The sequence below is a fragment of the Petaurus breviceps genome, unplaced genomic scaffold (assembly GCF_028583685.1).
Source record: "Petaurus breviceps papuanus isolate PSGF00001 unplaced genomic scaffold, PetGlider_PUasm1.0 180, whole genome shotgun sequence".
NCBI lineage: Eukaryota > Metazoa > Chordata > Mammalia > Diprotodontia > Petauridae > Petaurus > Petaurus breviceps.
Window position 1 is genome coordinate 1,652,654 of NW_027185782.1, and position 12,032 is coordinate 1,664,685.

Below are 12,032 nucleotides of genomic sequence, written 5' to 3' on the forward strand. Positions count from 1 at the left end.
AAGGAATTGAGAAGTGAATGGGAGGTTTGGAAGTGAGGGTAGCAGGTGTAGAACAGAGTGTCCGGCTTGCAGCCTGCCTGTCCAATCCAGACTATAAAACACATGCATATTATACCCCACAACTTGGGTGTGATAGCTTAGAACAGCATGGATACTGGAAGAGAATAGAATGGGGGTGAGAGAAACATGATAGCAGGAGAAAGGCCATTCTAAGAAGGAAGGACTTTTGGTGACATACACATTGGTAAAAACTTGCTATTGACTGATTGGTTGAGAAATGTAGCCAAGTAGTTGGCTAGCCTCTGCTTGAACTACCCCCTCTGGTAATGAGAAAGTTACAGCCAAATTAGAGTGGTTGTGAGAGTTCCAGTCCAGACAAGTTCCCCTTTAAATAGGAAACACTTCCTTGCTGTATATTTAAGTCAAGGCTCTTGCAAATGGAAGTTACAAAAATTAAATGAGGTGGTGATGAACATAAGTCTGCTTCTTATTTTTCTAAAAAAAAAAAAAGCCTTTTGTCCCTATCTTGCCAGGCACATTATAGCAGTCAACAAGGCCAAGGTGGTGTACGCTTTGCTAGGTTCCAAATGTTCTTCCTTGCAAATGAACACTGGCTTCAGTAATGGAAGCTGTTCTCCCAGAGGAACTGAAAATCCAAGGTCTGCTTTCTGAGCAGCTAGCAGGCTCCTAATATATTAGTTGCAGGTAGAGGAGAGAGTCTGACAGAGATTCTTTGCATCTGCCTCTGCTATCACTAAACTGCACAGAACCTCACAGGGCTCTGTCTAGTAAATTGAGTCATAGAATTCAAAATCAAGCCGTGACCTCCATACCTTTGACACTGGCATAATGCCTTACAGGTGATATCTCATCCTTTAAAAAGTGGCCCTGGTGGCTCTATGTAGGTGTTCAGGGTTATAGGGAAATGTTCGGTAAGAGCTAGTAAAGCAGGCTAAGGCGGTAACTCGGCATGCTGTTGCTTCAGTGGACGCCCCACTCTTCCTCCCACTTAGGGGAGCAGCTGTAGCTTTCATGTACCCAGTGATAAGCTGTCACACTGCTGCTGCCACATGCATTGGCCATGACACTCTCCCTGGAGAGTGAAGCATCTTCCTTCTCTTCGTTCTTACCCTACTTAGCATTGCACTGCTGCCCTGGGCAGACAAATATTTCTTTAAAAGTCAGTCTAAACACTGCTGTAAATGACCCAGTTTACCCAGAACTAGGAGCAATGAAGGGCAGTTACAGAGGAAATATGTTTTGATTCAGTATAAGGAAGACTATTTGGGCAACAAAGGCTCCTAGAAAATGGACTGGGCTACTTTGTGTGGGTAGGAGTTTCCTGTTCATTTTTTTTTTTTTAAACAATTGGGGTAAGTAACTTGCTCAAGGTTACATGGCCAGTTATTTCTGGGTGTGGTGCCAAGTATCTGAGCCCAGATTCGATCCCCCAGGTCATCCCGACACTGGGGCCGGTGCTCTTACTCACTGAGCCACCTGGCCACCCCTCCTGTTCATTTTTGGAGATGTTCGAGCAGAAGCTGGATGCCCATTTGATGGTGGCGGCCTAGAGGTTCTAGGGACTAGCTGGATTTCAAGGGTTTTTTGAACTCTAAAATTCTGACTTTATGAAAATAGCTTTATCAATGAATGGGTCTGCCCATGCCCCTCCCCTCGTTAGAATACCTTCATTGGCTCTCTACTGCCAGGAGGACAAAATCCATTCTTAGTCTGACTTTTAAACACTCTGAAGTTTGCTTCCAACCTCTTTTTTCTAGCATCATTTGCTCTATATTCCAACCAACAGAATGACTGACTGTCTTACCTTCTCCTGTGTCCATGAGTTGGGATCACACTGCTTCCTCACCGCTGCTGGCTTTTCTTTTGAGGCCACAGGTGCTGCCTCCTTAGTGAAGCCTCCCCAGGTTTTCTATCCCCTCATATTCCTTCCTACCTCAGCTGAAACTGATTTCTCCCGCCTTAAATTTTATTTTTTAAATTTAATTTAAAAGAAATTCTGAACCCCAACAAAATGAGCATTTCCATGTGTAAAATAGATTAGAAAGAATTGCATAGAAAATTGTGAATCACCCTATCCAGCATGATTTTCCCTCAAAGTATATAACAGATTCAACATGTAACTTTCAAAGCTGTCCTACCTATCTGTTTCTTCCTGGCCTCCTTTTTGTTCTCTTCTGTGCATCTTTAAAAAAATGCGTCAGTGACTCTCTTTTTTTCCAGGGGAGAAGGGGCAACCCTATTGCTACCTCCCTCCCAACTGAAAAAAGGAAAAAAAAAACATTTTAACAAATTCATATAGACAAACAAAATAGATCTTTACATGGGGCATGCCCAGAAACTTATCTCTTATTCTCCACCTTGACCTATCACCTCTTTGTCAAGAGATGGGTTCAGTGCTTCATCATTGGTTCTTTTGAATCATGGCTGACTGTTGCATTGATGAGAGTTCTTTAGTTTCTCAAGGTTGTTTGTCTTTACAGTGTGGTTGTTATTGTGAAGATTGTTGCCTGGGTTCTGTTCACTTTACATTAGTTCATACTAGTCTACTAGCTCAGGTTTGCTTGATACATTCATTTCATTATTTATTATGATTCAGTAATATTTTATTACATTGATATATTATGATTTGTTCAGCCATTTCCCAATTGATGGGCACCCCCCTAATTCCCAGTACTTTACTATAACAAAAAGAGCTGCTATAAATATTCTTGTACTTCTGGGCCCTTTCCCCCTTGTTTTCTCTGTTTTTGAGGCCTGATAGTGGGATCATTGGGTTAAAGGATACAGAGCAGGTTAGTGATTTTGAGGGTAGGGTTCCAGATTGCTTTCCAGAATGGCTGACCCAATTCACAAGTCCACCAAAAGGGCTTTCGAGGGCCTGTTTTCCTATAGCCTCTCCAGTAGTAGTTGTTTTCCTTTTATTCATTTTTGTCAATCTGATCCTCCTTAAATTTTGTCTGACTTTCCTTTATTAACTCTATCTCGTTGTTGTTGGTTTTTTAATAATATTTTTTTTATTTTAAACTTAAATACACAATGAGAAAAGGAAAAAAACATTGCAATGTACACTGCAGATCATAGGAAAGGATTCAATATAAAACAATAAATTTCCATTTCAAGAAAATCTATATGATAAATATTAAAAAAAATATAATAAATATTCAGGCGTAATAGTAAACAAAAGCCCATGTTTTCAAAGCTGCCCAGTTTTTTTTGCTTTCTTGTTGGTTTTCTTTTGTTCTCTGCTGTGTGCTTTTTACTTTATTTTTCCCCTCCCCCAATCCTAAAAGGCTACAATTAAGCATGGAGATAGATAGATAGATATAGATATCTGTAAACATGCACATATATATACTCATACATACATATTTTTATATATATGCAAAACCATATTGTGCTTATTTCCACCTGTCATCTGTTTCTCTGAAGGTGGATAGCATCTTCCTTCATAGGTCCCAAATCTTTCCGTGTTTTTCTAAATCAACCAGTTCATCATTTCCTACACCAGAGCAGTATTCAAATCAAGTCACATCTTATCTGAAAGATTACCTATGACAGCTTTTTCCCACTTTCCTGCATTCCTTCTATTCTTGGCTACATATGTTTTTTCATCTCATTTTTTTCTTGGATGATATTTGTATACATGTTAAATTCCCATTTAACCCTACCCTCAAGGAGTTTAAAGTATCATTTGCACATTTGTATCTCCAGTGCCAAACACAGGGCCTTCCATGTAGTACATATTTTATTAATACTTGTCGAACTGAACTGGAGATAGAGATTTTGGCTTTCTGTCTTTCAAGATACTGGAGCTACTGGTAGGTATAAGTAATATAGTAGTTCAGGAATTGGTAAAGGGCTGGAGAGTATGTTGGTTCTCCTGTTTACTAAATATTATCACTTTTAGTTTCTTTGGGGGTAGTTGCTGTCTACTGGGTTGACTGGTAGGGACTGGCTTCAGTGAGCTGAGTCTCAGAGGGTCTTATGGTCTACCACGCTTCTGCTTGTAACACCCTTTTCATCTCCCCCCCTTTTTTTTTTTACCCTCACCATCTTCCATGTAGTTTCTCACTCATCTCTGAGGGGGAAGAAAGGATGACCACTGTGGATGTACTGCCTGAGAGGCCTGATGTGGTGGAGATGGAGGACCCCTCCTCGCCCTTCCAGGTGGAGAAGCACTCGTGGGATGGGCTACGGGACATCATTCACAGCAGCAGGAAGTATTCAGGCATGATAGTGAACAAGGCCCCACATGACTTCCAATTTGTCCAGAAGACAGATGAGTCAGGCCCTCACTCTCACCGGCTTTATTACCTCGGTAAGCCAGGCTTCCACACCCTTTTTCTTATCAGTCCCTAACAACAACAACTGTAACAATATTTTGCTCATAACAACTCTGTGTAGTAGGTAGTACAAGTACAATCTGAGACCTAGCCTAGATCTTACTCAATTCACTGTCAGCACTACGTGGCCTCCCTACCTGCATGTCATCTATCCATTGCTGATATGCTTAGGGGTTTTTGACCAGGTCGATTTCCTGTGGAGCGTTGCCAAGAAGTAAATCTTGTTATTAAATCTCTGATTCTTAAAAGTCCAATCACCCTTGCTAGTTGGAGGGGAAAAAACCCCTCTGTAGTGGTAATTATTTTTAGTATACTTAGGTTAACTGTTATGGACTCTGTAATTAGTACAATCCAGACCTTTCCTAGATGGGTCTGTCTAGTCTCCAACCCAATACTTTGTCCAAGTAAAATCAGATTAAAATGACCATAGATTTAGACTTCTTGAACTAGAAGGGGTCTTGTTGTCATTTGGTTCAACTCATACCTCTCTTATATTCTTCCCAGAAAGTGCTAATTTAGCTTCCTCTTGAAGACCTCCAAGGATGGGTCCTGATCAGCTCTCCAGGGAGCTCACCCCACTTTTGGACAGCTCTAACTGTTAGAAAGTCTTTCCTTAGGTCAAACCTAGATCTGCCTCTCTGCAACTTGGCATCTTTGTTCTGAACTCTGCCCTCTTTTTCATGGCAGATCTGCAAGGATGTGAACCTAGCAATCACATCTCTCTGTAATTCTTCCCTCCTCTCAGCTAAACATCCTAATTTCCTTCAGCTAATATGGTCTCTCACCATCCTGCTTACCTTTTTCTAGATCCTATCCTTCTTGCATTCCTTTTTGGGTGCCGTGCTTTAGGAACAATAGCATAATATCTCTGGCCTGTTCAGCCTAGAGCACGGTAGAGCCCTTACCTCCCCAGTTCTGGACCCTGCTTCTTTTCACGCAGTCTCATGTCAGAAAATTAACTTTTGTAGCTGTTGTGCCATACTCTTGATTCACATCAAGCTGACAGTCCACTAAAACTCCCAGGTCCATTTCGCATAAACTGTTTCTGTTCCTGGCTCCCTCATCCTATGTTTCTGTGGCTGATTTTATTGAACCAGGCTCCAGGTTTTTCCATTTCAGGTTTCTTTGAAGTATTGAAATATAAAAACCTCTACTTTGGTTCAGTAAAATCAGCTGCACAAATATAGTCATCACTGTTAAGTTTAATTTTGTTAGATTCAGCTTCTTGTTCTAGCCCGTTAAGATCATTGGACCCCTAGTTTGTATTCATATCTTGCATTTCTCCTCTGCAAACTTCTTTCAGTGCCTCATTATGACTTGGAGATGACCATTGGCTCTGCCAGGGGAATGCAAGCTCTGATCCTGCCTAGCCTGATGCCGCCTGCAAACAAATTGGGAACCTTAGAGGGGAAAAGAAGTCACCTTAGGAACAGCCTGTGATCTGTTGGAGGGGGTAGGGTGGGGAGGAAGAGAGAGAGAGAGAGAGTGAGAGAGAGAAAGGGAGAGAGAGAGAGAGAGAGAGAGAGAGAGAGAGCGTAGAGTAGTCCCCGTGTACTTTTATGATGCTCAGGTAATGTAGAGCTGAGTGTGTAAGAGAGCCTTTTTTTTTTTAATCCCTAGTTGGCTGGAGCCACCTCCCTGAGTCATTACTTTGGTCACAGCATATCCTGCTTCCCCAGAAGAGGAGGCTTTCTGGAGATTGCCCAGTCTGCTGCTTTGCAGATTCATTTTTCCCCTTCCTGATGGGATTGCATGTTACAAAATGTCAGAGCTGGAAGGGTTGGGGGTATTAGAGCTTGTCCAGTTCAGCCCCCTTATTCGTTTTTTATAGGTATGGAAACCTGAGTCCCCAAGGCTTAGGTGACGTGCCTGAGGTCTGTGAGTGAATGGCAGAATTGGAACTAAAACCTGGGCCTTCGGGACCCAGAGCTGATTCCACTTTTCCCTCACAGTCCCCCTTTTTGTGTCCTTAAAACCTTTCTACCACTGGCTTACTTTCCTAGGGCAACTGCAGATTTACAAGGCTTTTCCATACAAAATCCCCTTGAGGTAGGAAGGGTGGGTGTGGCTATTGCCATTTGAGAGACCAAGATAGGGAATTTCATTACAGCTGTAGTAGAGCCAGGCCTAGATCCCAGGTTTTTTGACTCTACTCTGGGCTATGCCTCTTCCCTTGACTTTGAAGGAAGGTTATCTTTGATACCATAGTTCTTCTCTTGGCAAGGTGTTGGGATCCCCCTAATGAGCCATGACAGGTTGGCATAGTCCTTCCTCTGTCCTAGATCAAGGCCACGAACCGGATGGTGCCCTCAGAAGAGGCTGAGATAGCTAGGTGGTGCAGTCAAGAGGACCTGAGTTCAAATGTAGCCTCGGACACTTGACATTTAACTAACTGTGTGATCCTTGGCAAGTCACTTAACCCCAATTACTTAGCAAAAACCAAAACAAAAAAGAAGAGGCTGGGGAAAGGCTGCCTTTCTCACTTGCTCAGAGATCTGCCAGTGTTCCTCTGGAGACCATGATGGAGGTTGGTCCTGGTAATTAGATGTGTTTCTGTTGAGAGCTCTGGGCTTGGAGCTGGAGGGTCTGGGTTCAAGCCTTGTCTAGGCTATTTACTTCCTGAGTGACCTTAGGCAGATCACTTGACCCCTTGGCTTAAGATTCCTAATTTATAAAATGAGAGGTTTGGACTTGACGCCTTGCAAAGGTCCTTTCTAGCTCTGAGAATCTAAAACTAAAATAGTTTGGGCATAGGAGAGCCAGGAAAGGATTCTGTGGTGGAGGAGATGCTGGTGCTTATTTACCTCCTAGAAACCTAATGCAGAAGAGCCAGAATGCATGGGGCCATGGGGAGAGGCAGAAGCTGTCTGGGATGTAAATGCACTGTAAGGACCCCTCTAGCCCTGGGTCCTCCCCTTTGTTAGGCAGACGGGCAGCCTGGCTAGTCCAGGGAAGTAGGGTTGCTGCTAGCTATTAGTTAGCATTTCAAACTGGACAGCTGGTGGCCATATCACGAGCCCTCTAGACTTGCCCACCCTGGCTGCCGGCTGGAGCTCCATGACTGATTACATTGGAGTCTCTGATTACTCAGAGAGAGACCCTGGCCAAAGTCCCCCAGTCACTACAGCCCCTGCCTCTGAATCTTACTGTGGTGGCAGCACCCTCCTCTGACAGGCTATCAGTAACCGTAAATGTGTCAGACTGGGTCTGTCAGCATTTCCTCCTGTTTATCTCTGAATAGAACCTCAGAGGGCATCTGTCAGAAGGCAGCTGCCTTGACAGAACCCCAGTAAGCAGCTGTCTGCTCACCTGTTAGTGAGCACTTCCCAAGGCAGCTTCATTCTCGTGCTTAGGGAGTTTTTTCCTATTAGGGAGCCAAAATCCACCTATCTACAACTTCCTCCTGTGGGCCCAAGCAGAATGAGCATAAGGCCTCTTTGTTACTGTTCTTCATGTACTAACTTTGTCTGCCATAAATCTCTTTAGTTCCTTCAGTCAATCCTCAGATGGCCTGGTGATATTCCCTTTACCATTCTGGCTGAATAACTGATAAGCTGATACCTTTTGTTTTTATATCACTTAAATTTCCTAATTTATTCCAGAGATAGACCAAGTTCCTCAAAACTGGTTAACACATTGGAAAAAACGTGATATTTTAATGTAGTGTTCCATACCAATAGTCCTCTGCTTCTGCAAAGAGAAGGGGAAAGCAATAGCTCATGTCTCTTTCTGGGGGGCCAAGCTTTGGTCTTTATAGTTTCCCAGCATTCCCAGCCATTGTTTTGTTGTTGTTCTTTCCATTTATATTTGTGTTCTTTGTTGAATGATAAGCTCTTACTTCAGCCCAAGATCGTGTTAGTTATTTTGGCTACCGTGTTACACTATTGATTCAAGTCAAACTTGTAGCCACTAAAACTCCCAGAGATCTTTTTCACAGAAACTATTGTCTAGCCACACCTTCCTGTTTCTGGGTCGGTATGTTTGAACAGTCGCTGCCTTTCCCAGGGCCTGGTGCCATGGATTTCTTTTTTGTTTCCCTAGGAATGCCTTATGGCAGCCGTGAAAATTCTCTCCTTTACTCAGAAATTCCCAAAAAGGTACGCAAAGAGGCCCTGCTGCTGCTATCATGGAAACAGATGCTGGATCATTTTCAGGTGAGATGTTGTGCTTTCTGTGTCATCCTTGACCTGGCCAAGGCATAATCTGCTAGTCCATCTGGGAGGGACTGTTTGGCTGGAAGAGGGAGGTTCATCTGTGGTCCTCTCAGACTGCTTGCAGAAAGAAGTCCTCTTGGCGTCTGTTTGAACTGAACTTGACTGGATAGGGATAGAGTTGGGTTGAGCTATAGCAGTGGTGGTACCTAACATTTACTAACAGAGTATGTTATGACAGAAAAGCCCAGGACTAGGGTGAGGAGTTCTTGTGTCACTTTCTCTCTGGATCTCAGCTTCCATATTTTAAAACAAACAGATTGTACAACATGGTCTCTGTATAAGAACCCTTCTAGTGCTGATTCTCTTAAGATACTATGCATCTGTGGGGAAGACTGCATTTTGGTGGACTTTAAGCTATCATCTTGTCAGATGATGCTTACATACACAGGCACCCTTGAGAGGCACTTAAACACAGCTGTCTAATTTCCTTTTTGACAGGTTTACTAACCTGGTGAATCAGGGGAATGATAGAGATACGTTTTACCTAGATTTTAGCAATAACATCTCTCACATTGTTCTTTTTGGGGTTATTTTTATTGATATCTTGGTTTGTTTTTACATTACTTTCATTTCTGAATATATTCCTCTTTCCTTCCCTACCCAGAAAGCCATCTTTCCAGCCTCTTATAATAACCATTAAAAAAAGACATATAGTTCAGTAAAACCAGCCAGCATATAAACTATCTCTGGCATTATGTATAATATTCCACATCCATAGGCCCCCTCCTCTGCAGGAAAGAGAGGGCTATGCAGTGTCTTACTTCCTCCTTGGGTACAAGCTAGGTCATTGTAATTACACAGGGTTCAGTTTTAGTGTTTGGATTTTTCCATTTGCATTGTTGTATATGTTATTGTATATTTTCCTGGTTTTGCATAATTTACTTTCAGTCAGTTCATCCAGTTCTTCCCAAGTTTCTTTTAACTCTTCTTGTCATTTTTTAGGGTTCAGTAACATTTCATTACTTCATACACCCCAGTTTTTTATCCATTGCCTAATCATTGGGGATTGACTTTGTTTTCAATTCTCTGCTGCCACAAAAAGTAATGTTATTCTTGTAGACAAGAGGAGAGATGGTGGCTAGACAGAAGTGCAGTTATAAATTAATTTGGACCTTGTTGAGTGCTTTGATCTAATGAATAGTTATGGATAGTTTGATGTCCCCTTAGAAGGAAGTCTCAGGGGAAGTGCTGAAGAAATCTATGATATTTTCCAATTTTTTTCCCTGATGTGGATAAAAGCATAGGTAGCATGTTGATCACATTCACAGGAGACACCAAACTAGAGACAGAACTGGCATATTGGATGGCAGAATCAGTTCCTGCAAAGAACCATCAGGCTTGATGTTGGGTCAGTTAGCTCTTCTCAGCAGTGCAGTGATCAGACAACTCCAAAAGACTCATGAGGGAAAATGTGATCCCCATCCAGAGGAAGAACTATGGAGTCTGAGTGTAGATTGAAGCAGACTATTGCTCCCTTTTTTTTCCTTCTCATAGTTTTTCCCTTTTGTTCTGATTCTTCTTTCACAGCATAACTAATGTGGAAAAATGTTTAATATGATTGTACATGTATAACCTATATCAGATTGCTTGTCATCTTGGGGAGGGGGAAAGGAGGGAGGGGTAGGGAGAAAAAGATTTGTAACTCAAAATCTTATAAAAGTGAATGTTGAAAACTCTTTACATGTAATTGGAAAAAATAAAATACTATTAAGTGAGGGGAAAAAAGAGTGTTGGGTAAGATTGAATGAAGATTCAATTTAATAAGGATATCTGAAAAAGAGCTGGGAATCTTAGGAGACTCCAAGCCCTTGAGCATTCTGAGATGGCCTGATAAAAGCCAGTGTCATCTTAGATTGCGTTGAGAGGCATAGGGTTCAAGAAGTTGATGACAGTGTTGCTGCCTCTGCCCTGATGTGATCACATCTGGAGTGCTGTATCTAGGTCTGGGTGCTGCCTTGTGGGAAGGACATGAATAAGCTGGAGAGTGTCCAGAGGAAGGCATGCAGGGTGATGAAGGGTCTCTGGTTATTGTTATCTAAGGATTGGTTGAAGGCCCTGGGGCTGTTTAACCTGGAAAAGGACTTCAGGAGTTAGTGAAGGTTTGCCCTCTGAAAGAGGGACTAGACTTAGTCCGATTGGCCCCTGAGGGCAGAATGAGCTCTGAGTACAAGGTGCAAAGAGGCTTGGTGTCAGGAAAACCTTCCTCACAATGGGAGTAGAGTAGACTGCTTCAGGGGGGGCCTCAGTGGACTCCACAATGGAGGGCTTCTGGGACGTGGGCCGGATGACTCCGGTGTTGGGTGGTGGTGTGGGAGTTGTTTAGGGTGATGGTTTGGACTGTTTGGCCCTGAGGCCCCTTCTGATTGTGAGATTCTGGGATTTTGCCATCGTTAATATAAACCAGGTGGAGAATGATTGTGAAACTTCCCTTTCCCTCCCCGCCCATGTGCCCATATGTCACTGTGTGTGTTCTTGATAAGAATCCTTTATCAGAAGCATCTACTTCTCCTTTTAAATGCAATATCTGTAGGTTGGGGGAAAGCAGTATTGAAGCCCTTTTATTGAGGCTGGCTAATAATTAATGACCTTGGCAGCCTTTGTCTCCTGGGAAGGAGATGGTTCTGAATTTGAACAGGCCATTGCTTTTACCAAACAGAGAACATGTTTTGGGGTAGGGTCTTGGGTTCTTATTCTTAGTGCAAGGAAGAACTTCCCTCTCCAGCCCTTGACAGGATGGGAAGAGGCAGGGGAAGAATGAGAGAACATGAGAACGGCAGCGTGGACCGCTGCAGAAGTCTCTTCTTGTGCCCACTTAGCTGGCCAGCCACCTGTAGCATGCATGTCCAGTGTCTGCCTCTTGCCTTTACATCTAAGGCCTCCACGGTCTGAGCCCACCTGACTTCCAGCCTCATGTCATATTGCCCCCTTCACACATGCTGCACTCGCTGCCGCTCTCTGTACCTGCACCCTGGGCTCGCTTTCTGCCTGGCCTTTGCTCATGCTCTTGTTGCTGATTGCTCCTCCTTCCCCCGTAGACCTTACACCACAACACTTTCTTTGTGTTAATAACTAACATTTATATAGGACTCTAAAGTTTGTAAATCCCCTGATGTACATTCTCTCACTTGAGCCTCCCAATAACCCCATGAGGGAAGAACTGTGATAATTATCCCTATTTGACTGATTGAAGAGACTGAGACCTAGGGAGCTGAAGTCACTTCCCTGTGATCACGGCTATTGAAGAGATAAGAGCCAGAACCTTAGTGTAGGCCTCCAGCCACCGTCCTAGGCCGTGGGGGCACAGGGAGGAGGGCTGGGCCTGAGCTTTGACCAGGAATGCCTGCGTTCAGGCCTCCAGCCTCAGACACAGTTATCCGGGTGACCCTGGGCAAGGCACTTCACCGCTGTCTGCCTCAGTTTATTCATCTGTAAAATGGAGGTAATAACATCTCCC

The 12,032-nt window shown here is 43.3% G+C and overlaps 1 protein-coding gene across 3 annotated transcripts in view; it reads left to right on the forward strand.

Moving 5' to 3' along the window:
* DPP9 (dipeptidyl peptidase 9) overlaps positions 1-12,032 on the forward strand; it is a 53,180-nt gene that overhangs the window by 10,332 nt on the left and 30,816 nt on the right. For all 3 annotated transcript variants that reach the window (XM_069086781.1, XM_069086782.1, XM_069086783.1), the window contains 2 exons: positions 4,086-4,339; positions 8,406-8,518. In XM_069086781.1, the coding sequence (XP_068942882.1) occupies positions 4,086-4,339; positions 8,406-8,518 (367 nt within the window). The remainder of the gene's footprint in view (positions 1-4,085; positions 4,340-8,405; positions 8,519-12,032) is intronic.